The sequence below is a fragment of the Oryzias melastigma genome, linkage group LG18 (assembly GCF_002922805.2).
Source record: "Oryzias melastigma strain HK-1 linkage group LG18, ASM292280v2, whole genome shotgun sequence".
In the NCBI taxonomy this organism is placed as follows: domain Eukaryota; kingdom Metazoa; phylum Chordata; class Actinopteri; order Beloniformes; family Adrianichthyidae; genus Oryzias; species Oryzias melastigma.
Genome location: NC_050529.1, coordinates 16,442,100 through 16,468,480, shown reverse-complemented (window position 1 = coordinate 16,468,480; position 26,381 = coordinate 16,442,100). Strand labels below are relative to the sequence as shown.

General features: G+C 39.2%; 2 protein-coding genes across 2 annotated transcripts; both read right to left on the bottom strand.

Annotated features, from left to right (window-relative positions):
- Window positions 1-2,544: 2,544 nt before the first annotated feature.
- On the bottom strand, window positions 2,545-10,501 carry tnfsf12 (TNF superfamily member 12). Its single transcript, XM_024288780.2, has 6 exons — window positions 9,746-10,501; window positions 8,714-8,792; window positions 6,503-6,559; window positions 6,329-6,352; window positions 6,106-6,233; window positions 2,545-3,738 (listed from the first exon to the last, which is right to left on the bottom strand). The coding sequence occupies exons 1-6, from the start codon at window positions 9,917-9,919 to the stop codon at window positions 3,478-3,480; spliced, it is 723 nt and encodes a 240-aa protein (XP_024144548.1). The 5' UTR covers window positions 9,920-10,501; the 3' UTR covers window positions 2,545-3,477.
- A 5,179-nt stretch (window positions 10,502-15,680) lies between these two features.
- On the bottom strand, window positions 15,681-22,498 carry LOC112156486 (diamine acetyltransferase 2). The gene is made up of 6 exons (XM_024288792.2): window positions 22,168-22,498; window positions 21,943-21,994; window positions 20,851-20,934; window positions 18,925-19,026; window positions 18,805-18,845; window positions 15,681-17,830 (listed from the first exon to the last, which is right to left on the bottom strand). Exons 1-6 carry the CDS (start codon window positions 22,228-22,230, stop codon window positions 17,663-17,665), a joined length of 510 nt encoding a protein of 169 aa, XP_024144560.1. The 5' UTR covers window positions 22,231-22,498; the 3' UTR covers window positions 15,681-17,662.
- Window positions 22,499-26,381: the final 3,883 nt, after the last annotated feature.

Sequence of the window (26,381 nt, the reverse complement as noted above, 5' to 3'; positions counted from 1 at the left end):
TATGTTTTTAAATAAAAAACTCCCATCAGTGCAGAGATGGAAAAAAAAAAGAATGAAACCGAGAGCGCTTTTATAATGACTTTTACACATGTGTACATCATTACTTACTGACCACATTAACCTCAACATCCAATATTTTCATTTTATGACATGAAATTATGAAAAGCCTGATAGGGTCACTATAAAAACGGGACGGGGGCGGAATTTAACTGCTGCTGTCTTTAGACGACTTTTTAAGGACCTCATGTATTGAAAAGTAGTTTAAGCTTTTATTTATGTTAATCTAAAAGAAATAAAAAGGCAATAAAATAGGCTGATAATCGTTTCATAAAAGGGATTTGTTTTTTATTATAGTTTTTTAAACATTTTTCAAACTATATCCTTTCCTATATTGCATGTTTTATATTTCCTGCTCACATTATCTTAAGTTTTTTGTATTTTTTATTAAGAGAAATTTGTAAAATTATGATTATTGGTGGAATAATGAGAAGACATGACTTTCCAAAGTGGGTGGCATACTTTGACATTTAAATAAAAAAAAAAAAAATGAAAAAAAACAGGAAATAGGAGGAAGGGAAGTGTGTTGCGTTATTTATGTGCATGTGTGCGTTTTGTAATCGGGGAGGGAAACTGCGTGTTTTTCCTAAACTGTGCGGCTCATGTTTAAATTTGGGAACTGAAAATTGAGGTAGGGATGAAATGTGTGCAGCAGAAAGAGAGGAGGGGAAAAACGAACACAAAAAGGAGAGGAATTCAGAAAATTTAACAAAACATTCAACTGTTTCCATTTGAAAATGTGGACGTTTAACTCTAATTAGGAACACAATGATTGTCATAGCAAAGTGCTGAGGAGAAACCAGTGCGGTCCAGCCACAAAAACTACTTATAAACAAGAGTGGGAGGACTGAACCCCACCGACAGAAATACACACTGTACAATAGAAGCAGCATGTCAAACACTTGGTTTTCTATACTGTTAGTATGTAAATAAAAGACATTTGATATATTTTATCATTATTACTAGAGGTTTTGTGATATTTTCTCACCTTATTGTTATTTCTTAAAGTCTCTTGACTTGAATTAAATAAAATACTGTTGAATTTTCGCACCAAAAACTTTTTAAAAATTTCTTTTCTTCCTAAAGGAAAAAGAAGGCAAAATTTGACACAAAAATTTGAGTTTTCTGTAAGTGAAAGGGCTACAATTTTTTTTTATTATTATTATTTTTTTACCTTAGGGTAAAATTAGATAGTTGATCAGAGAACAAATATGTTACATTTCTGGGGGGTTTTGCCCAAAATATTTATTAAAAACTGCAAAAATACTATTCACTGAAAGTGTAGCAAATAGTGAACAATATTCTATGATTATAAGACACTACACAATATTTGATGCAGCCTATAGCTAAACATAAAAATTAAAACTTTTGTTGTGTTTTTAGATGGGTATTCTAAAATTATTTAAGAAAAAATAGAGCTAAAGTAAAGAAAATCTGTTTAAAATGGGTTAAAAATGATCAATAAATACAGCAGAAAGTTCAAATGATCTACTAAAAAAGCTGTGCGTCAAAAATGTGTTCATAAACGTGAGAAAAAGGCTATTAGTGTTTTTCACGTCACTGCTAACCGCTAATGCTAACGGCTATTAAATCTTCACATCACTGCTTCTGCTTTTTGCTTAATTTTTGTTGAGTGCTTCAGAAGATGCAATTATGACATATTTCTAAAACTCTGCAAAGGAAAAAAAAATCTGAACATTGGAGGCCTAAACACGCTAAAAGGAGTTTTTGATTTAAGCTAGCATGCTAATGTTAGCTAGGGTTGTATATATCGAAGAGAACACTCCATTTGAATATGATTTAGGTGATATAGTTCACTTAAAATCTTACTAAATTTAGCACAATTTCCACAAATTCTTGGAGTTTACTTACAAGATAGTCACATAATGATAATTAGCTTTCCTGACATTTTTTTAAACGTTTGTCTTTAACAAAAGTGTTTTAAGGGTCAGCCTTTCCTCACACAGTAATGTCACTTTCTGTACCGTCTTCTTAAAAGGTTTCCAAGATGTTTAACCCTTTAACGCCACTGTTTACACAATTAACGAAATTCAAAGGCATTCTAAAGCAGAGAAAGTGTTGATATGCAACACTTTACATTGGATTCTATTTGAACTTATATAAGTGATCAAAGAATTGTGGTATGCATGTGTAATTATTTGAAGTAATTTTGTTTTGTAGATCTTGGAAATCTTCAATCAAACTTTTTGTCTAAAAAAGCAACAATAAATCCTTTAAAACCAGAGATATTGACATGTAACTCTTCGACTATTTTACCAGATCAGCTGATTCTTACGCAGAAAAAAACAGAATCTGCTGTAATCACGTAAATTGTGGAAACATTTAAAGAGTTGGTCAAAAGAATATCAAAACTAGAGCTAAAGATCTGATGTTAAAGGGTTAGGACCTCTTGTACGATTAATTAGCAGAAAAAAAGCATGGAATTATGGGTAAAACGGAGGCTTAAGCTTTGGTTCAAGCAAACACTTGTGTGCTAAAAACGTTTTATTCAGGCTGCTGTGAAAAATTGGCATGATCCACCCATTTGTTTAGCATTCACACGTCAACATTTATCATATGACTCTAATAATACATTTTTTTACTACTTCTATTAAAACAGTCGACTGTGTTCTCGAATAGATGAGGATCCAAAAAGTCTAAAAACTGATGATGATACACCAATACGAACAGAACAAAGATCGTCCAAAGTGTGTCGCTTTTTTTCTTATATTATAATTACTATTGTGAACCACTTATAAAAAATATAGTTTTTTAAAACATAATAGCAAATAATAATAATAATTCACTTCAAATTCCACTACTGCTTGACTCACCCATCAGATCAGTGGTGATGTTCATTGCATCATCAGATACGTGAGGACCAGCCGGGATACAGAGAAGAAGAAGCATCAATTTCATCTTTTCTTAACTTTACAATCATCCCACCTTCAGGCAGAGAATTCACGTCGCATTGTTTACAAATGCTTACCTCTTAGCCTGCTAGCGTGACACATTCTGACAAATATGAAGACAAAATACATATTCACACGTATGTAATCACATTGGAAAGACCGTAGGATTGGCTATAAAGTGTTTCTGATTTGGTAGGAATCATTCGCACAGAAATGTGTGGTTTAAGCCCTTGTAGACACTTCAGTCGTCCGTATATTTCCATAGTCTGACTTTTAAGGTGCAGAAAACACAGTTTATAGGCTTATTTCATCCAAAGCTTTGTTCCAAAACAGCCACCAAAAAATCCACCAGAATCTCCAAAAGTTTGTTCTTTTAAATGCAAATATATAGGAATGAATGAACTCCGTACGAAAAATCCTTAATATGTCAATCATCCATAGAAAAAATGTGTATATTCCTCAAGCGCCTTCGATGAGTTTGTGTACTTGTAGTTGTGAGCTCTGAGGTTCAGTTGACTTTGAAGATGCTGAAGACATGATTGGCTACAGGGTGAAGGCTGAAGGACGGGCCGGTGACGGCGCGCAGCTCCGTGCCTTTGTCCAATCGCAGCAGCCCGGACACCTGGCAGGGCTTCACGAAGTGGAAGGAGTGCGGCCCGGCAGAGGGGGTCGTCCCGTAGCCCTCCATGCACTGAAGCTTCTGCGGCCGGACGCCGTTGGTCACCACGTCCAGCTTGACGTACTGAGACTGCTGCTCGTTGAACAGCACCTGAAGAGGAAAACAGTGAAAAAAAACAGTTTTAAAAGTTCGGTATCGCCACTTAAAATAGAAAAATCCAGATCAAAGGAGGGGCAGATTAAATATGAGTTCAAAATTGATTTTGTTAAAGTTATAAAACATTGTCAATAAACTGTTTTAGCACCTCAGTAAGTCCAATATAGGTTACATATTTCAAAATATTCAGTTCCTTGATAAGATTTAGTCAGCTAAGCTAGGACCGATTTTAGCCCCAACTTCTAAAAACATCTGGACCTTTAGCTTCTGTTTTGATGCTAGCCCTGTTGCATTAGCGCAGACTCGTGGATTTAGTAGCTAGTTCTTCAAGATGATTATTTTCTGTAAAATCAAAATGCATATTACAGAGTTAGCATTCAAAAAATTAGCTAAAACCATCTGAAAACAAGCTAAACATGATCCTTTAACTGTGTTGTGTTGCTAACGTGCTAACTTTTAGCTGTAAAAATTAGCAAGTAGCGACAGCTTGTCTTTTAAATAAATATTATGTAATTACATTAAGTTGGAGACAATGTTAAGTGCTAAAATAAGAATGTTTTGAGAAAAAAGAGACATAAATGCTCATTTACACTCATCAGTCATTTTTGTTCTAGTGTTAGCAAACAAATGTGGATCTAGCTAACATTTTATTAAACGACTTTCAATAAAGCTAACCCAAATATATTTAAGTAATGTAATTTTTTGTATAATAAACACAACTTTTAAGGTAAAACCTATATTTTTTTTATTTACTTTAGTACAGAATGCCATTTTTATTATTAAATAACCTTTCCTTATGAATTATTTTTTAAAATGATTTATTATTCTGAACCTCCGATGTCAAAAAGAGGGATAAAAACAACCAGACAGTGTGAGGTAGTCTCAGCACTCACATGGTGAGATTCATAAGTGTGAGTTCTGTACTGCTTGGGAGTAGCAATATAATGTCTTTTTTTAATTTATCAAAAGTTATATTTTTGTGTGTGTTAAACAAAGTTTAAAAAAAATTGAAAAAGAAGGATAATTAAAAAACTAAATATAAATAAGCAAAAATTGAAGCCACTAAATTAAAAAGTCACAAATTGTTGCAAAAGTCTGTTATAAAGGAAGTCATATTTATTTATTACTGGTATTATTTTTATACTTTTGGAACCTTTCTGTCTGTTTTCTTTTACATAGGAGGTTTTCTGTCTTTCTTTTCATTCTATTATCTTTGTAGATTAGTGCCTAAATTGTCAAAGGCACCTGATTGGACGAACACCTTCAGCTCAGCATTTAAATACAGTTGAATGATGTTTGTTTTCATGTTACATACGTTCACACACCCCTAGAGTGTGTAACAACATCACAGTTGTTTCTTGTGTTTACCAGACTGCAGTGGATGCAGTTTATTATTTGTTCTTGTTTGTTTGTGTTTTAGCGCAATGGGATGCTTTTAGCTCCCACGAGAAAACATGAGGTTATCTACACAACAGCCTGAACGAGGGACAGATTCAGCTGCACTTCATCCAGTTATCCAATCAGAAGAGACTGTCACGTCCTGCTGCTGTCTGGCCTCCTTTTCCATCCAGTTGGCTCACCTGGCAGGTGTGGCCAATGTGCCTTGATTGGCAGCTGCTGTATATTTAAGTCAGGCAGGGAGCAGAGCATCAGGCTGGGTTTAGTTTGTGTGGTGTTAGTTTGGGGTTGGACCTTGGTAGTTCTGATTTGCGGGCTTTGTTTAATTTATTTTGACTAGGTAGTTTTCTTAGGCAGCCGTTAGCAGGGAGCTGCTGACTCCGACGGTCGTCATGGCTGGGTCAGCAGTCTCCCTGACTTCTTTTTCTTTTGGCCAAGGTCCCAACTCTGTTTTGATTTGTTCTTTTTACCATACCCACTAATTATTTCTTGCTTTATTTCAGGACACAAGTTTCTGTTTATTTTAATAAACTGTGTTCCTTTTATGTTTGGTTGTCCAGTTTTAATGCTATTGTCTCCACTGATCCCTAGACTCTGGTCCAGTTTACCCATTGGTGACGTAACAGACATTGCTGCAATAGGAGGCGTGTCGTTGCCAAAAACAGCAAAAATTGAACACGAGTTGATGGTAGAAATGCATAAAGGATCAGTTTTTAATAAAATATAACTTTCTGAATCAATTAAAAATGTATGCTGATATGAAGGCATATTATAAGGATACATTAGTTAAAATTTGCCATAAAACTGATTAATAGTCTTTTTTCAGAAAAGGCTAATTTCTGGAAACTAGGTATTGTTGGTTAGTATGTGCACATATGAAAGCTTCTGTGAAGAAATTAATGACAAAAAATGTTAAATAATCTTAATTTAAATTTTTATTACTAAAAGTTGTCTGAAACTCACCTGGCAGAACAGGAAATAGACGCCTGCCCTCTCCACGATGAAGGTACCCTGCTCTTTGCTGTACCTCACTGCTTTGCTCATATTCAGTGTCCTCTCCTCCCAGCCCTTTATCACTCCACCATCTCCCACTATGAAACACAATCATGCATATCCCTAAAAATTCATCACATTCTTAAAGAAAAAAAAAAAGAAAAAATCCTTTCCCTGATTTTGTGACTCTTACCTTGCTGAGAAGAAACCTTGGTGACTGTTGGAACGTCAGAGACAACGGAGGAGTCAGAGAAAGAGGAAAGTCAATTAGGGGTTTTATGCGTGGAGTCATATAGGAGAGTGATATTGAAAACACTTCAGCAGATGCTACATGAGACGGCGAGAAGAGGTCTGCCAAGCCACTTACTCTCAAAATGAGACGCCGCTTTCCGTCCACTTCCATTTCGCCCTCGTGCCGTTCCACCTTTAAAACGCAAAGACAGACAATATGAGTGTAAAGAACGCACGGAAACGAACAATTATGTCCTTTTATCTTTGATTTGATAACACAATCGTTCCCATCTGTATCATAGTTGATGTGAGATGAAGTTAAACTATGTTAACAGATGGATTTCCCTTCCAAATATGTTTCCTAAAGCTCAATTTTTTTCCTAAAGTGAAATTTTGTGAGGCCCGTAGGAGGAAAGAAAACACCAAAGATGGACAAAAGACAGCCAGAAAGGCTCCCATATGGTTTAAAAGTGGTAGAAAATATGAGCCCCAAATGGGTTTGTCCACATTGGTTTAAGTGGGAACTTGGTGAGTAGGCTCACTGCGCTAGCCAGCTGCCTGGTGGACAGCATAGTGTGCTAGTGCAGTCTGCTGTAGCGAGGTGGTAAGCTCCACGACAGCATTTTAGCGAGCTTTGCTGTATCGAGCTAGTGACCTCCCCTGTAGCGAGCTTTTCTGTATTTTGCTAGTGAGCTTTGCTGTATCGAGCTTGCGAGAGGCTCTGTAGCAAGCTAGCAAGCTCTACTGTATCAAGTTCCGCTGTATCGAGCTAACGAGCTTCGCTATATCAAGCTAGTGAGCTCCATTGTATTGAGCTAGCAACCTCCCCTGGTGCGAGCTAGCGAGCTCTGCTGTAGCATGATAGCAAGTTCTACTGTATTAGCTAGAGAGCTACGCTGTATGGAGTTAACAAGCTCTATTGTATGGAGCTCCTCTGTATCGAGCTAGCGAGCTTTGCTGTATCGAGCTATCCAGCTTTTCTGTATTTTGCTAGCAAGCTGTACTGCATTGAGCTAGCAGGTTCCGCTGTGTTGAGCTAACAAGCTGCTGTATCGAGCTAGTGAGCTTCACTGTATCGAGTTAGCGAGTTCCACTGTATCAAGCTAGCTTGCGCCTCTGTAGCAAGCTCGCGAACTTCTCTGTAGCAAGCTAGTAAACTTCGCTGTACCGGGCTTACAAGCTTTGCTGCATTGAGCTAGCAAGTTCCTCTGTATCGACCTTGCAAGCTTCGCTGAATCGAGCTAGCGATCTTCACTGTATTGAGCTAGCAAGCTCCTCTGTAGCAAGCTAGCGAGCTTTGCTGTACTGAGCTAGCAAGCTTTGCTGTACTGAGCTAGCAAGCTTTGCTGTATCAAGCTAGCGTGCTACCCTGTCCAGCAGGAGGCTGGCTAGCGTAGCGAGCTCACAGACTGAGTGCCCACTTAAGCCAATGTGGGCAAACATTTGTGGGGCCACGTAAACTGCAGATAAACCCATTTGGGACTGGCTGAGAATAAACTGAGGAGCTAAAGGGCTAAATAAGAAAAATTACATTCTGGGAGACAAAAAAAGCTCCTCTGGCTGCTTTTGACCCCAACAATAGGTCGTTTGAGAGAAGAGTGAAGCCACTCCTGTGACCTTTCCTCTGGTAAATACAATAAATAAAGCACAATGCTGAAAAGCTGGAGCTCGGACGGTTTATTTTAGCCATCTGAAGGGATTTCCAATGCTAAACTTTAAGTACGGACCGCAATTCATTCAAAAATATCAAGTCCCTGAAAAAAATCACTCGTCTGTGTAGACTTTGGATTTACAAGCTTTAAGCCCTCCGGCTGGTTTCATTTTCCTGACTGGAGCTGTCTGTTACGACCCAGAACATAACAGCAGTGTCCTGCTGAAATATCCACCAAGACTTCTGAACGCCGCGGCCAAACTTAGATATCAGTTACTAAAGATTGTTCTGTAGATATTTCCGTTTAAATCCGCTGTGTGGGCTCAGACGATGGAGCGGTCCCGTGATGGTGACACCAGCAGAGGCTATAAATACCGCCGTGATAGCTCATCAAATATCCCTGCTTTCACAACAAATCGCAGTCGTGAGGAGAAAAGATCTATTTCCCTGCCAAGGGGAAAAAAAAGAGCACAGAGAGGCTTCACTCCTCCTCCAGCAGCTGGATTTTTGGGCCTCCTGGTCAGACCTGTAATTTCTGAGTGCCTACTTTTTCCTGTGTCAACTTTTAGCAGCGGGTAGCGCCTGCGGCTCGCCGGTTGTGACCAAAGTGGCATGTGGGCCAAAAATGGCCGTCTGACATCCTTTGCCAAAACACAACAAATCTTCAGTGTGGAGTTTTTGGTGACCTCTCCGTACCATCTCTCTTGACTCGGTCCAGCAGCAGCTCCCGCTTCTCCAGAATGAGCTGAATGATGGCCTTCCTCTGCGTATTGACCTGTTGGATGAGAGAGAGAAAAGCTGTTTGTTATGGCTTCTCTGGCAAGGAACCCACATTGCCACAAGGGGAGCCTAACCAGCCAGCCACATAAGCTGCCAGCCTGGCTTCACATTCCCCACTTCCTCAAAGGGCGCTTGCGACATCTAACGCATGTTTTCAGACGTTTCACGTTCCTCTCTAGTGTGTCTCCAAGAAATTCTTTTTTTTTTCTTCTTTTTTTTTGTCAAGCCAGCAAAAGTTTCAAGTCCTTGGCAAGGGGCCCCAACAGAGGACTGCTGGAGGAGGTCTTGGAGTATGGAGAGAGGTTGCCTAAGGAAAAAAAAGCGTGATTGCTACTGTGAAAATGAGAAACAGAGACGTGCACTTCACTCTCCAGACGCGCTCGCTGGCTCTCATCAGCAGAGTTGGCAAATGGTCAAATGGACAGAGTGGGGCCCCCACGGGAAAGGCTCCAGCATCAACACTCCACGTGTCCGACATATATATATAAATGTGTGTGTGCAGGTTTGTCAACAGCCCACAACCTGCCTCCTTGATCTGAAACCCCAGAGCAGCCCGGTTCTGCAGATTCCTCATAATCGGACTTTTACGCGCGGATCCGTGCGTAAAATCCGCCCTTTCTAAAAGCTGTAGATGATTTACACTTGTTGCTGCGCCTCGGTGCAGCCTGTGGGGGCACAGCGCGCTCCGGAGCCAAATACCTGAACCTTTGCATTAAATTAGAAGATAAAACCCCCGTCAGAGGCACTGGCACCGGGACGTTTAAACCTGCCAAGTCAGTGCGTAAAAAGGGTAGGTTGTTAAATCAATTGCAGAGAAATGGGGCAAAAGTGTTTGACCACACACCCCCCGCGACGATTCCCGTAACCACAGCTGCAAAAAAAAAAAAAAAGTTGCATAACATTTGAATGCCTGTCAAAAGTTGCAGAAATGTCCGTGGATGCGCTGACCTGCTCCAGGCGGTCCTGCAGGATCTGGAAGGACTGGGACAGGTCCCGCGTCTGGCGCCAGGTCCACGCCGTGAAGAGCGCGCTGCACGCCGCCAGGGACACGGCCACCACGGCCAGGGACGCCCAGACGACGCGCAGCTTGCGCACTCGCCTCCGCTGCAGAATCCTATGCATAGTTGGCGCACGACCGCTCACCAGTCAAGGGTTCGACTCCCATCAGTCCATGACGGCGCAGGCTGCACGCGCGCGCGCGCTGAGTCCAGAAGAAAGCAGATCTTAATGCTTATCGATTAGAACTTAAAGGAGCGGGGGAGAGACTCCGAGCGCGTGACAAGCACCATCCTCCTTCGAGAGCAGGTCCCCGACTACCACACATCGACTGCTGCATCCGGCTGCCCCCGCGATCCGTTGACTCAGCGCTCTTGTCTTCCCTTTAAAGCGGCGCGCCGGGGGGTCAGGCTATTAGGCAGACGAGACGGAGGAACACCGACCAGTGACATCACGCGCGCGCGCACACAGCTGTGAGGGAAAGTTTGCTGCTGGCGCCACGTGCAAAGAAAGCCCGAATGTCTGAGGGGGGGACGAACTGACAACAATCAAGGTGCGCGCGAGGACGGCGCACGAGCGCAGCGCGAGCTGTCAAGGTGTTTATCAGATCTTGTCAGATCGGTTTCATAATTCAGAAATGTACAATCTATGATTCATAAATGGACAGTCTTTTTCACAAATGCACACGCTCCGTTTCACAGATATATATTTATGAAAACACGTGATATAAATTCAGAAATCCACGTGAACTATTTCACAAATGTACATAAACTGTTTCACAAAAATAAAATTGTGACATAAACTCACAAATCATACTATACGAATAGCGCAATGTGCATTTAAAAACGTTTCTAATTTGTAATTCCCTCTGTATTTGTGAGAGAAATGTCTGCGGTGAATTTTGAGACTCCTCTGACGTACCAGGTCAACAAACGTCCCCATTGGCTAATTCATCTGTCAATCAAATGCATCAGCTAACCAGGCGTGTTCTCTTTTAGCTAATCGTATAAATCTATTGTCTGAATTTTCCCCTAATCTCTAACTTCTAAAAAACGATATAGTGTAGGACTATATAGTCCCCTGGATTTTAAAGGTAATTCGGACACGATGCTCACTACTTTTCTTTCGTTTTTCTAAACACCGGATATGACGTCACTGATTTCACGACGTGAAAATCGAATAAATATGAACATTTCTCATTTTATTTATGACTCTACTGTGTTCTGATGGTGAAAATGTGGACGGTTTATTCAAATATTGCATTTAAAGACGTTTTTTTATTCGAAATCGTTCAACCGCAATGCATTGTGGTCTATATCCGATAATCTAGTGACCATCGATTTACACTGGTATTTTGCAGACTTTAAAGTTCTGTTACTGGTCTATAAAGCTTTGAATGGTTTAGCACCAAAATACATGACTGACCTCCTGACCCAGTATGTACCAGCCAGACCTCTCCGGTCATCAGGATCCGGTCTTTTATCAGTTCCTAGGGTCAGAACTAAACTTGGAGAAGCTGCATTCAGCTTCTATGCACCACAGATCTGGAATAGACTTCCAGAAAACATTAGATCAGCTGAAACACTCAGTGTTTTTAAATCCAGGTTGAAGACTCACCTGTTCTCAGCTGCATTTGATTAATATGTATTCAAAAGTTTACGTCTGCACTGTTTATCTATGCTTGTTTTAAATTAAAATCTTCTTACTTTCTTTTAATTTTATTTTAATGATCACATTATTACTATTTCTTTTGATTGTTTCTTTTAATGTTTTATGTAAAGCACTTTGAATTGTCTCTGTACATGAAATGTGCTATATTTTTTTGACCTCTTTTTGGGTTCCATCCAGGAAAATATAGTTATCTTGGGGAGAACAAGTGCAAAGCACCAAGTTGTGGAAGCTTCTTCTGGAAGTCATGAAGCTAATTGGAGATAAATCTGTTTTTATTTATGCATCAAAACCTCTTTTCCAGTGAATGTCTGAGAAACATCCACACCTTTCCACTGTCAGAACACGTCTCAAACCCCCAGAAGTATGAAAGACTCGTCTCTGCTTTTGTTTTGTTTCAATTTTCTTTAGATTTTCATCCGTTTTTACAAAAACACCAGACATTAGGAAGGATAATTGCCTCTTTTTCCCCTAACAAACACGTTCTCCTCAAAAAGTCACCATCGCTCCTCAAGCAAAACCATCTGCTGATGCCTCAGAGAGAAGAAAGTCGGGCGGGCTTATGGAAAGAGTTAAAGCCCTGTAGAGGATCTCTGGAAGACATGATGAGGGATTTGAAACATGTCCATCGAAAAACGATTCCGAAGGCCCACGGAACTGCATCAAAGAGTTTCACTGACCCAAATTGGAAGAACATTTGCATGAAGCAAACCCAAAAAAGATTCGAGGTAGAGGCTGCGGCTTTGCCTGTTTTTGTTTGCAATAAACTGGATTTTTTTTTTGTTTTTTTGTTATGTGTTGACAGTTCATCGGTTGGTTTTTCTCTCAGTGTGTTTCTGAATGTTTGTGCTCTCTGTGGTTGACAGGCGTAAAAATTGCCAATTGTGCAGAACTGAGACGATCCATTCGCATGGTTCTGGTTCGAAAAACGGCAAACTCAGCAGAAAAAATCCACCTCCGCAGACTCAGATCAATACATGCAGAGTCAGGGTGTAAATGTTTTAGATTTTATTCCAAAAATATATTAATTTTTAACCTTAAAATTAAAACGAATATCTGACTATTGAGATGATTTTGACATTTGTTTGGTTTCCAGAAATGTTTTTGGGTTTTCTTCTCTCTGTCATGAAACTGGTGATTTACCAGTCAATCCATTTCAGTGAACCCAATGCTACTCTCTCAACCTTTTGGTTCTTAAGGCTAATTCTGCTGCATTTTTGGATCAATAATTAGAATAAACTGAACAGAATCTAATCAAAACTTAATTATTGCTATTTTTTAATTAACAAATGTTCTAGCATAAAGCTAAGGACACATCGGGCAACTCCAGAGGTGCAGAAGAAAAGTCTTTTTTTCCACACTAATCAGGTAGGTCAGGTAAGACCCTTTCTCAGTCCAATAGAAATTGAATCTTTCAGTCTAAAGCAGGGGTGTCAAAGTCAATCGCACAGGGGGCCAAAATACAAAACACATCTCAGGTTGCGAGCCGAACAGGATAAACATTTATTGAACACACTAAAACTACATTTTTAAAACATTAAAACCATAACTTTTTAACATAATTAGGAACTAGATACATAACATTACCTGTGATAATGCTAGTGTGAATGCTATTAGCTGAATTTGGCTGCTGAAGATGCTGATGTTGATAGCTAAAAACGTTGAAGCTAATAGCTGAAAATTCTGAAGCTGATAGCCAGCTAAAATATTAGCTAAATACCAAATTAGCCTAAAAAAAATAATAAAAAATTAGTTAGCCAAAACAGCTAGCATGTAAATGAAAAATAGCTAAACTTGAAAATATCATTAAAAAAAATGAAAAAAGCCTAAATTAGCCAAAACAGCTAGCATGTGAATATTAACCTAATTTAAAAAACGGCCGCAAAAACTTCTTAAAATTCCTAAATTAGCCAAAACAGCTAGCATGTAGCTAAAATATTAGCTAAACTTCAAAATAGCCCAAAAAATCTTCCAAAAAACTACCAGAATGCCAATTTTTAAAACTTAAAACAGTAACTTTTCAGCACAATCATGAATAATAAAAAGGCAGGAATAATATTCCAGAATAAATCAACTTAAACCTTAAATAACTTTCAATATTTTACTCTCCATAAAAATATATTTTGTCAAAATGATACAAGTTGGAAATAGTCGGGCCATCATAACAATAAAATAAAATAATCTGGAGGGCCGAATATAATTATCCGGAGGGCCAGATTCGGCCCCCGGGCCTTGACATGTGGTCTAAACAATAAGGCACGGTGGTGGCAGTATCATGTAAGAAGTGTTCTATTTTTTGCAGCAGTAACTAGCAGATCTGTAAGGGGCCAATCCAGAAATGAACACTGACACTGCTGATGATGTTCTAATCCAAAGCAGACTTTGGAGCGGTCTGTAAGTTTATCTTCCAGGAAAAGCAGAGGCTTCAGAACTGTTCTGCGTGTCCCTGACTGACCCAGCGTGAACCCAAATGTACATCTGGATGAACAGCTCTGAAGAAAGCAAAAAATAAATAAATAAAAGGCTGCTCGATGTTCCTCATCTAACCGTGAAGAACTCTTGTTCACCAGACAAGACGAGAAGAAAAGCTGCATGGACACTAGCGTCGGCATTGTGTGTTCAAGTGGCCACTCCCAAAGAAAAGTCTATGTAAACATGCATTATAAGCTTCAAAACTCTTGCTTTTCCACACACAAAATGTGTGGCCAGGGATGGCCCTGGGCATAGGTGACCTATAGGCATCTGCCAAGGGCACCTTCTGCTGGAGGGGGCGCAGATATACTCTAGTAAAAAAAATGTCGAAGTCCCTCCCTGCTTGTTCAGTGTGAACACTGTGGGTTGAATGCATGTTAAAAGGGCATTTTCTGGGTATTTAGGCTTCTATCCTTGGCGTTTACATTAAAAGTGAGGTCTAGACTCCATGAGATGGCTCCAGTCATCTTTTGATCAATTCTAAAAGCGTTCCCAGTGGTATTTTAATTATGATTAAGTCGTTTAAAGCCGAAATTTTACAAAAATAGTTTCTACAGAGCAGCAGTAGTTCATTTGAAATTCACCTCTGAGTTGATGACATGGAGCAACCCCGCCTCCCTTCCCATCACCATTCTGTTTACACAACTCTCCCACTAGCTTACAGCCCCTTAATCTAACATTAGCAGGGCAAAATGGTGAGAAATATTGGAGGTTTCCAACCATTTAATTTAGATCCAGATTTCAGATTGGAACTAGGGAAACAAAGACGTTCATGGATGTTTGTCTGCATGTGCATGATGTCAGACGCCCAGGCTATTTTTTATGTCACTAATAGAACGTTTCTCAATTAAAAAGTATTCATCTGCTCCTGATTCAGAAATGCTGATGTTATTTTATATTTTTTGCAAAACATTTTCGTTATATATGCTCTTTATCATAGTGCAAGTACATCTTAAAAACACCAAAAACATTATTTCTCAGAATGGGTCTTAAAAATCTTTCATTTTCTCTTTTGTTGTTGCAAATTTTGTAAAAAAAAATGTCAAAATTGAAGTTTTGTGTTTGTTTTTATAAGAAAATTGAATTGAAGTCATTCTGCGAAAATTGACCAAATATGAAAAATGTAGAACTTCACATTTTCAGGCTTTTTTACTGAAGGAAACATAAAAAGTACACTTTAGTGTGGGCTGCTCGGCAACAGTTTTTATTAGTGTTCGCAGACATCCAATAAACAGACAACAGTAGAGCCAAAAAAAAGAAACATCAGTAAACCACGAGGCTTAATGTTAAACAGTTTTCTAGTTTTTTTTCTTTGTCAGCTCAAATTAAAGAGAATTAAATCACAGCAGCAACGCTTTTATGTTCAAAACAAAACCAGAGAAAAATTTGGAATTTCATTTTTGAATTTGCCTCCCCGAAAGGTTTTATTTTTCCTAAAATAACAAACAATCCAGAACTCCAGAACGCTGTAAATCACCATAAAACCGTAATATGTCCGCATTATAAAACACAACAGGTTCTAAACAGCTCCAAACGTGAGGACACTTTGACAGATCACTGATCTGAGTCAGAGCTGTCGACAGTCCTACCTCACACATCCAGCTCTTTGACAGAAACCAGAGCTGAACTTTCAGTTTGAATTTTTTTTAGCATTTTATAAACTATCTGATGATAAAAACACATCACAATGTCTTAAAATGTTGACTTTTATTCATTTTTTTTTGAAGGGGTGCAACATTTTAAACAATAAAAAACAAAAGTACACGTCTCTGCAGTTTAAAATTGAAACATTGGAGCAATCACATAAAGAAAATTCTTCTGTGAAGCCTTCGGTAAACTCATTTAAACAGGAATTCCAACTGGAGAAACAGAAAACACAAATTTGGCAGTAAAAAAGAAAAAAATTCTATTATCCTACGAGAAAAGCTTTTTTGTTCTTTGAGTAAAACCAGAAAATCCAAAACAATATTCTGTTTTATTTTCTTTAATTCAAGCTCCAAATCTCAATAATGCTTGGTGAAATCATTGCATTATTGAAGAATATAAAGGAAAATGTCAAAAAAATGTGCAAAGAACTTCTCCTCAGTCCCTGATTGTCCCTTGAAGAACATTTATTTTGGCTCTGCAGCATATTTAAAGGGAAAGAACGCCCAAAATTCTCCTAAACTTCATCTTTTAACCACTGGGATTGAAACTTTTGTCCTACGTAAAGCTCCTATGAAGTTTTTGTCTGCTTAAATTGATTTAATTTACTTTATTGTCAAAAACATAATATTTTCTTTAAATTAAAACCATATTTGTAGAAATATTTTAATAGGAGTTGCCTTTGTTGTAAACTATTGGAAAATATATGTCTTTAATCATTAAAAATAATGACACAAGAACTTGTTCATAACACCAAAAACACTATTTTGATTAAGTGGGTCATTAACGTTTTAACAGGTTTTTTAATTAAAATAAATAAATAAAAATGGACAGCTAAATATACAAAAAAGAAAAAAATTCCATGTGTGGATTTTTCTTTATTGCTCTATTTTTTGGTTTTTATTTTAAATATGTCCTTAACAGTCATTTGAGAAGTTTACTTACAAAACTGAAATAGTATTTTTGCACTATTGCATAATAATAAATAGACATAAACAATAAAAAAAACACTCAACAATAAAATAAGAATAAATTAAACACTTAAAGGTTTGAGAACACAGGACACTTTTTTTAAAAAATCCCCACACTTCTTCTGATTGGCTGAGCACACCTGATCCAGGTGATCAGCAGCTGATTGGACGAGGGAGAAAGAAAAACAGTAGGACTGTGCTTGTCTTCACCTGGAATCTATCAATGAAATCTAAAGATAGCCACAAGGTTTTTCAAAATAAAACACCAATAATTAACTTTCAGGTTTTTTAATTGACTGTATATAGAGAACTGGACTGAGTGACCCCGCCCCCCATTAGTCAGGGGCTTCCAAACAGGAAGTCCCAAAATCCCGTAGACTTTTACTCAGAAATAAACAGCTGTTACTCAGTGTTGACCATTTCTGCTCTAATACTTTCTTTTAAGTTCTTTTAAATTTTAAATATTTTTGTGAAAAATATTCAAACTGACCAATCAGAGGCCTCAATAAAAGTATGTGGTCTCACGTCGAACGTGATAAGATTCTCCCAAGCTTGTTTTCAGTGAAAGGGGTGTGGCCTCCCAACAAGCTCTCTCCTTATTGGTGAGAGTGGTTGCCATAGAAACGACTCAGACCAACATGGCGACGTCCGTACTGTGAAACATTAGCAGCTGAATTGACTTCAATTTGCTGGAAACAGAAGTCAGTTTCTATGAGTGATGTCACACTCGCTTGGTCCAGTTCTCTTATAAAGTCGATGAGTTTTTCCCGTTTGTGCTTTTGTGGAGTAAAAAGTGGTTTGAATTATTAGAATAAAAAGTTGTGCTGCAGAGAACTCTTGGTGCCACATTGGAGCTGTGTGTCTTTCAAAAGTGATGGTTGCTTCACCTCACAAGTGTGTGTGCAGTTCACTGGGTTGTCCAGCAGGGAAGACAAAGTTCAACACCATCAGGTCAACATGTACAAAAATGAGAGGTGAACAGAAGTGACGGTTCAGGATCATTCTCTTAATCTGTCACAGGTTTTAGGTTGGCTTTTATCAATTAACTTATAGGGAGAGAGAGAGAGCCCCGCCCACTTTGGGGGGGTTGCCTCATGGCTGATAATGCCCTGGACTAGGGCTGCGCCAGGTGCTGCAGCGCCTCGCCCTCGCAGCGCATGCAGTGATAGCCCATGCTGGTGGTGATGTCCGAGCAGCCTTGGCTCATGTAGAAGTCCCGGGACGACTGGTTCCAATCCAGGACGGTGAAGTTCAGCTGGTTGCAGCCGGCAGCGAGGCCCAGCTTCAAAACACACGTGTAAAATAAAACACATTAATTTAAAATATTTGTAAAATACATCCAAAATTTGCAGAAAAGACGATTACCAGATATGTCCCGATGCAATGATTGAAATCATTAGGGTTGGATTGATTGATCTAAGCTTAATAGATCAACAATCTATCCCTAAAAATCAATCTAACGCATAATGCTAAAGTTTGCTAGCTTGATGCTAACGTATAATGGAATTTCCCATAGGATGGCTAATGCTAACGCTTGGGTGTCATAACCATAAATGAACATCTTTATATAATTACAGGCATAAATTTTCTCTTTTAAGGAATATTTTTAAAGAAACCATTGGTGGTTTAAAACATAGCTTTTTTGCTCATACTTTCTTCTTCTTCTGGAATAAGGTGTGATGCTATAGCGTGATCGCCACCTAGTGGCCAAACTGAAACGTCCTCCAGGAGAACAACAGTTGGAGCTTCTCTGTTTGAGAATCCATGTAATAACTGACATTATTATTTCATTGATAAATTTCATAATATGTGAACTTAATCAGATTAATATAAAAATCTTCAAAACATTTATATATAATATTAATGTATTTGTATAAATATATGTCTAAATGTGTAAACCGTGTCAACTTATAATTGAAAGTCTTTTTGATTGTTACAAAATTTTTGATATGATCACAAATGATCAAAAATCTTCAATTTTTCTTAAATCCAAAAGATAAACTAATTATCACCTATTTTTACTAGTTAGTAGTTAACTATTTTATCTAGTTGCACTATTTCTACTTGTTGAAACCTTTTCCTGTATAAATGTAAAGTAATAAAATAAGATTAATAAAATAAAATCCTGATTTGTTTATTAAATTTGTTGATTTTTTAAATGTGTTACAAAAGGGACTTGCAGATTCTCAAAATTGGAATCGAATTGAAAAAAAACAGCACATCCCGCTGGCTACACAGAACTTTGGAGTCACTGACCTGAGCTACTTTGCTCATGAGCGCTTTCCCGATGCCTTTTCCTGAAACACAGAAAACATGAACACTTTGGAAAAAAAATGCGGAGCTGCAAAATAAAAACGGCTACTTTTCAGCGTCTACCTCGAAACTCTGGCATCACGTACAGGTCCTCCATGTAAACGGCTCTGCCGGCCCACGAGCTGTAGGAGTAGAAGTACAGAGCATAGCCGATCTTCGTGTGACCTGAAACCAGAGAAGCAAACATTCAACGTTTCATCTCATCACAATGTTGAGGAATTTCTTCATCGTCTGCATAAAAAGGAACTTTAGCTTTTCAAGCCAACAACTGGTTAATTTTGAGTTTTTCGGGCTTTAAAAAAAACAAAAATTCCTTCTACAAGGTAAATTTGATTTATATTTAGAATTTGGTGACATTAAAGCAACAAAAAACGTGCAAACCTAAGAATTCATCTTATTGTGTTTTCACATCGTCACGATTCACGCTGCAGGGCGTCGAGTTTCAATGCGATGTACAGACGCGATCTGAGGTCTTGTGGAACGACTGCTTTCTGATGCAGCGCTGTCACAATCAGGGACTAAGCTTTGGGTGATGTTTCAGTGAGTCGATCAAAGGGTAGGAGTATAAATTCAACATGGCAGCTCAGTGCGTGGGATTATCGTCCTGAAATTCTATCTATTTTCTAAACCCAATGGAGTTGACAGAGACTGTACTGGCAAAGCTAGAGAGAGTCGCCATCAAGGGTCCAGCAAAGCTAGTATGCAGCGAAACCCAGAGTCCATCAGAGCTAGCAAGCGCTGCCACCCAGGGTCCAGCAGAGCTAGCATACAGCGCCACCCAGAATCCGGTAGAGCTAGTGTGCAGCGCCACCAAGGGTCCGGTAGAGTCAGCATGCAGCGCCACCCAGAATCTGGCAGAGCTAGCGTGCAGCGCCACCCAGAATCCGGTAGAGCTAGTGTGCAGCGCCACCCATAATCTGGCAGAGCTAGCATACAGCGCCACCCAGAATCCGGTAGAGCTAGTGTGCAGCGCCACCCAGAATCTGGCAGAGCTAGCGTGCAGCGCTACCCAGAATCCAGTAGAGGTAGCGTGCAGCGCCACCCAGAATCTGGCAGAGCTAGCGTGCAGCGCTACCCAGAATCCAGTAGAGGTAGCGTGCAACGCCACCTAGAATGCGGTAGAGCTAGAATGCAGCGTCATCAGGGATAAGGCAAAGCTAGCGAGCAGCCCCACCCAGGGTCCAGCAGAGCTACCATACAGTGCCATCATGGGTCCAGCAAAGCTAGCATACAGCGCCACCCAGAATCCTGCACAGCTAGCGTGCATTGCCTCAAAGGATCTGGCTGAGCTAGCAAGCACCGCCACCCAGGTTGCCGGTCAAACATCCAAAAATGGACTGAAGACACTCTGTTCAGTCCAAAACTTTTGGTTTTTACGTTAACATAAGAAGCTGCTCCATTGCTAAACCTGGCTCAAGTGATGAGTTGAGAAAATCCAACAATTAATTCTTTTATGGTTGATTGTAAATTTGGGGATGGAAAAAGAGCGTGTTGGGGTAAAGGTCATCGTGGTGGAAGAGAGATCCTGTTCTGGGCAGCAGAGCGTGTGTTAATGATCTCATTACCATTCAGGGAGGGAGGCAGAGCGCTGACCTTGTTATGTAACTGTGCGGGGGGGAGGCGGCATCAGCACCCTGCATGATGCATCACAGCATAAATGCACATGGAGGAAATTAGCTGCTATTAATACATATGTTTATTTCCCACTAATAGAGTATAATAGTACTATATTTTAACGTTAAATTGATGCCATATTAATAACTGATGGGATGGGAGGTTAAGTTCCTGCAGCTAAAACACTTTTAGTCAGGGTTGCATTGAAGCTAAGTGAACTTCTGTACTTAAGGAGCGTCTCCACTTCACATCCAAGTCCAAACAAAAGGCTGTTTAAATTATTTAAGGCTGTTGGTAAAACTTCTCTGATGATCCGGACTGTTTCCTGCACACATTGATTTCTGCAGGACTTAATTTCAACTGGTTCCAACTCACCGTCTTTGGTTCTGAGCTGTTCGGGCACCTCAGCGACGATCCCGTGAAAGAAGGGGTTCTTGGAGAAGCCGTCCTGTTCCAGATCTGAGAATGGATAAAGAAGTAGATGCTGGATATTCTCCACATTGTTGGTCTTGCTTCTATCAGCTTAGGTTTCTTCAGAGATTCAAACAGAACTGAATGTGTTCGTTCTGGAGGTAGCGTTGAGCAAACAAGACGTCTTCAGGTCAACAGAGATGTTAAAACCTACAGAGTTTACCATCTATGTGCACCTCAGTCATCAATTTATACATTTAAATAATCCAAATTAAATAAATGCTAATTAAGTAAGACTCAATAAAAAAAAATGCTAATGTCTTTTTCTTTCTTTATTCATTTTTTGTTTGTTTTCCCCTCTTTGTCCTCGGCAGTCTTACACTGCTGGGTTTAGTTATTTTAGTTTGGTCGTCTTAGTTTGCTGGCTTTGTTTATTTGTTTTCTTTAGGTAGTAATGGTCAACATCTCTGGGTCAGCAGTCTCTGACTTATTTTATGTTTGTCCAAGAAGACACCACGGAGAGATAAAAGAGCCACAAGTGGATCTGGAGGCGCAAGTTCAGATTTAAAAAAAAATGATCACTTATTACCTCTAATTTAATTCATTTAATGACTTTTTAAAGCTACAAATTGTAAAATTCAACATTTCATTTAAGATACAAGATTTTTAAGGGCACAATATGTTAGTTGATTCTATATCAACACTCATCGGCCACTTTATTAGGCACACCTGTCCAACTGCTTGTTAACAGACATTTTTCATCAGCCAATCACATTGCAGCATCTCAGTGCATTTTGGCATGTAGATATGGTCAAAATTGAGGATCAGAATAGGTTAAAAAGGTAATTAAAGTGGCTTTATGATATATATTATGATATATATGCAAGATATTTCAAAAACCAAGTGAGTTTATTGCATAATTAGCCAGTTTGGATGGTGTTTCACCTTTTGACTTCTTCATTTTTTCAAATATCTATTTATAAAAATGAATTTACAGTAAAAAATGACAAACTTTCTTAAGATAAACTCCATTAAACCACACAAACAGTCCAGTACCTCTCTGGGTGATTTTCACGTGCTCAGTCATCTTCTCATACTCTGCTAATTCCTGAGAGGAAACACAACAATGACGTCACCAACACAAACAATTCCGATCAGTGCTTTCATCAGCATCAATCAAACGCCTCATCTAATAATCTTTCATTTATTTAGCATCATCTTCCTCCGGAGATGTCGTGACGTAACAAGCGACCCCCCGCACGTGCGCACGTGTCTGCTCACCACTATCATCCGCGCGATGTCCTTGCAGTCCTCCACGTTCGCTGCTCGGATGGAGAAATCCATGTCTGCTGGGATGGCAGTGGGTGGAGGGGCTCTGGAGGTGAACTGGGAGAACTGGGGGGGGGAGAGCTCGCGCTTTGATCACTACTGAGCGGAGAGCGCCCTCCCACAGGAAGGAGGCGATCCGGGAGGGGGGAGGTGCAGCTCCCACTGCACCCCAAAGCTGCAACTCTCAATCTAACATTACCTATCAAATTTATTTATTTAAATAATGTACAGAAAAGTTTGTCTTTAGCACCTCTGGATACCTGTAGTGTTCAGAATATTCCTCTAGGGGGCTCCAGAGAGGTAATGTCCATTTAGGTTTGTGACACTTTATTGAAACCACCCAGAACTAGCACTATACTCACTAAGAGTTAGGGATACTAAAAAAAGAACCCTCAAAAAACACAGTGTTTGTTACATATCAAAGAGTTTTGAGATGTTTTGTAATTGTATCAGAGTGATAAACATAAATCATTCCACATAATCGTCTCATTGTGTACAATACACCTCCCTAGTAGTTAGGGCTGGATTAATAAAATTCATTAATCGATTTGAATCAATCTAACCTTAATTGATCAATAATTCATGAATAAATATAAATTGATTTAGCACATAAAGCTAGCTTGATGCTACCGTTAAATGGGATTTCCCCTAGGACGGCTAATGCTAACGCTTGGTCGACCTAAACATACATTGCTGACTAAATGAACATCTTTTTAAACTCACAGGCATTAATTTTCCAAACTCTGTTAAGGAAATACTTTTTAAAGAAACCATTTGTGGTTAGAAACTCATTCTTTCTTCTTCTTCAGGAATAAGATGTAATGCTATAGCGTGATCGCCACCTAGTGGCCAAACTGAAAAGCTCTCCAAGAGAAGCAGAACAATGTCTACAATATCAATGATCTGAACATTTATTAGAACTTCTCCTTTTGAGAAACCATGTAACACTGTATGCTTTGGACAATTTCATTATTTCACTAATACATTTTACTGTATGCGACTTGTATCAGATTAATCTAAATATATTTAAATTATATAGAAGATTATTCATATATTTCTAAACAAATGTGTATAAATGTGTGAACTTAAAATTGAATTGTATTGAAGAACTGAAAGAATAAAAAAAAATAATAATAATCTGAATCGAATTGATCCAGGCTCTTGCAAATCGAACCGAATTGGAAATTATAATCGATATCCAGCCCTACTAGTTGTGGCTGAAACAAATACAATTTTAATGTACCACCAATTTCAACATTCTGTGTGTATAAAAAGCTGATTTTGCTAGTAAGTCATTCCCAGTTCATGAGTTCATGAACACACAATGTCGCATACCAGACTAACGGCTCCCCCTGGCCACAACGCGCCTTCAGTTTGGTATAGGGAGTCAGATGTTGTACATGAATCTGGAGTGTCTTTGTTACGGTTGTGGTCGTATTTGGTTTTGGTTTTTCTTTTTGTTTGAAGCAGCACACTAATAATTTCATTTTGTTCTTTCTTTACAGGACCCTATTGTATCTATCTCCAAGACTCGGGACAGATTTGCCCATTGGAGGCCTAACAGTCTCAAAATGTCATTAGTCGACTTGCATCAAGACATAGAACTACTCTGGACAAGCAAACGACCACAATGACCAGTACCTAGGAACCTCTGCACTCAGACATGGTTTAGCTACAGGCCTGTTTACCAGATATGAGGGTACTAGGGTTTTCAGACAAAATATTTACAACCGACTCGACTAAATGGCAGACAACTGTTGCACTTGACTTCACTGACACCAAGACTGTCCTGTGAATGCCTGCAGTGGGCATAAGACCATGTGATCTGGATGATGCAGCAATTGTCTACCATCCTGTTCACTGATAGGTGTCGGGTCACCTTACACAGAAATCATGGTCGTCAGCATTGCTGGAGAAGACGAAGTGGTAAACGTGCTGAGGTCAACATAGTCCCCTGGGTTGGCTTTGGTGGAGGAGGTGCAACAATCTGTACAGGCATCATCCAGTCAGCACAAAACTGATGTGGCTATTGTGAACGCCCCAGTCACTGAGGGTTCTTACCTCAGAGACATCGTAGGAACCATCGCTATCCCCCAACGATCTGTTCATGGATGATAATTCTCTACCACATTGTGCCAGAATTATCTTAGCTGGACTTTATGAAGTGGGAATGCCTCATATGGTTTCAGTGACCCTTGACCTGAGCCCTAATAGGTCACATCTGGGAGCAGCTGAATCAGAAACTGTATGATCGTTTCCCACCTCCAAATGACCATCAGAACAACATGTAGCACTGGTGGAAGAGTGGAACGCCTCAGAACAACATCATACGGCTAGTGAGATTCATGATGGTGTTAATTCTAATTTGTACTTTGACATATTTAATTAAAATCACACCAAATAGGAAAAGTGCTCATGTAAATAACAATATCCCTCACTTATTGTGAGTGGTGTATTTAGATACACATAGCTAATAATGTTTAAAATTTGCGATTTCACTAAAAGCCGCAGAACTACCACAAATAGATTTCAAGGAACTATTGCTATGATTTTAAAAAATGGATCAAACTCATTAATATTAAAGATCCATTATGAACCATTATTATTATTCATTATTTCGGACACCCAATAAGTAAAAAAATCCCTCTCTTTCATTTTATGGATGGAGAAAAATTAATTCTTAGGATGCAAATCCCACCACAGCCTCTAGAGGGCACTGTAAGCAGCCCTTAGAGTTCATGTCTTGATTCTCTGAGTGAATTTTGCTCCTGTATTGAGTCATTTCCTGCGAGGATTCACTAAGCAAACACGCTGATTGCATGAATAGTCCTTCAGTAAAATGCCATTTCTGTCTGACTGTAAGGTGATGTGGTTGTGTTCTGTGAACTTGTGTTGCTCATTGTGGTACGGCAGGCTTGCAATTTCATTCCAAAAGCAAAGAGAAGAAAAGAGAAAAAGCGTAAGATGTGGGTAGACTGCTGGAGGGGTTATTTTTAGTCTACTATGATGCAATCCAGTCGTACGTCATCAACCAGTCTTTCAGAAATGGGAATTTGTCTCAAAATGCTTGTGGGTATAGGGAGGTGTTTGGGGTCAGGTCAGTGGAATCTTTAGGCTTTAGGAGATTTTACTGGTTTGTTTTAGTACTTTTTAAGTGTGTTATTTTTCCATCTTCAAGCAGAATCATTTTCCACTTGTGCGACTTGCTCGAGTGCCTAGCTCTTGATGAAGACTGATTTGTTACACTGATCTACCTTCAGTTCTGTTTGTTTGTAACTTTTCTTCAAAATTGAAGTATTGAATGTTTTCCCATGAAGGCCACGAGAAGAGACGACCCCCAATTAACAATAAATTAATTAAATCATACGTTAAAAAGTATATTTTTCAACAAAACAGTCAGACTGCAACCTCTTCACCATGACCAAGACCAAAGAGCTGTCAGAGGACACCAAGGACAAGATTGTAGACCTGAATAAAAATAGGATTCTACAATAAACGAGCAGCTTGATTAGAAGAGATCAACAGTTGGAGAAATTATTAGGAAATGGAAGAACTACCCACCTGGGGCTCCAAGCAACATCTACCCAGGCCCGCCAGAGACCATCTGGATGATCCAGATGAAGGTTGGTAGCTGGTCATGTGGTCAGATGAGACCAAACTGGAACCCTCTGTGAAGCATGAGGGTGGAAGTATCATGCTTTGAGGTTATTTTTCTGTATAGGGGACATATATTTAGGAAAGGGTGATAGGGGTTATGTATGGTGAGATTTTGGACAAAAACCTTCCATTGTAGTGAGGAGGAAACATGTCTGGATCTTCAAGCAGAACAATGATCCCAAACACATCAACCAGGCAACAAAAATGCGTCTACGTAAAAAGGTTTTGGAGTGTATTAGCCATCCTCTGGAGCTCAATCCAATGGAGAATCTATGGAGGGAAGTCTGTGCCCAGCCCAAAACATCACAGCTCTTGAGAAGATCTGCATGGAGGAATGGACCGAAATAGCAGCTACATTGAAGCTGAAGACCAAGAGAAAAAACTTTGACCTTTGTATCGGCAGTAATGGTTACATTACAACATTGAGAGGAAATTTAGGGGAACTTGAGATGAGGTAACCCTTTATGAAACTCTCACTGTGTGTTCCTAGATAGCTTCTTCTTAAACTG

Excerpts from the sequence above, each read along its gene's own strand:
- tnfsf12 (XM_024288780.2), bottom strand. The coding sequence starts at position 9,919 with ATGCATAGGATTCTGCAGCGGAGGCGAGTGCGCAAGCTGCGCGTCGTC. Across the intron at positions 6,560-8,713 it reads GGACCGAGTCAAGAGAGATG|GTGGAACGGCACGAGGGCGA; the intron begins GTACGGAGAGGT and ends TGCGTTTTAAAG. Across the intron at positions 6,353-6,502 it reads AGCGGCGTCTCATTTTGAGA|TCACCAAGGTTTCTTCTCAG; the intron begins GTAAGTGGCTTG and ends ACGTTCCAACAG.
- LOC112156486 (XM_024288792.2), bottom strand. The coding sequence starts at position 22,230 with ATGGATTTCTCCATCCGAGCAGCGAACGTGGAGGACTGCAAGGACATC. Across the intron at positions 18,846-18,924 it reads CGTGATGCCAGAGTTTCGAG|GAAAAGGCATCGGGAAAGCG; the intron begins GTAGACGCTGAA and ends TCTGTGTTTCAG. Across the intron at positions 17,831-18,804 it reads TCATGAGCAAAGTAGCTCAG|CTGGGCCTCGCTGCCGGCTG; the intron begins GTCAGTGACTCC and ends TGTGTTTTGAAG.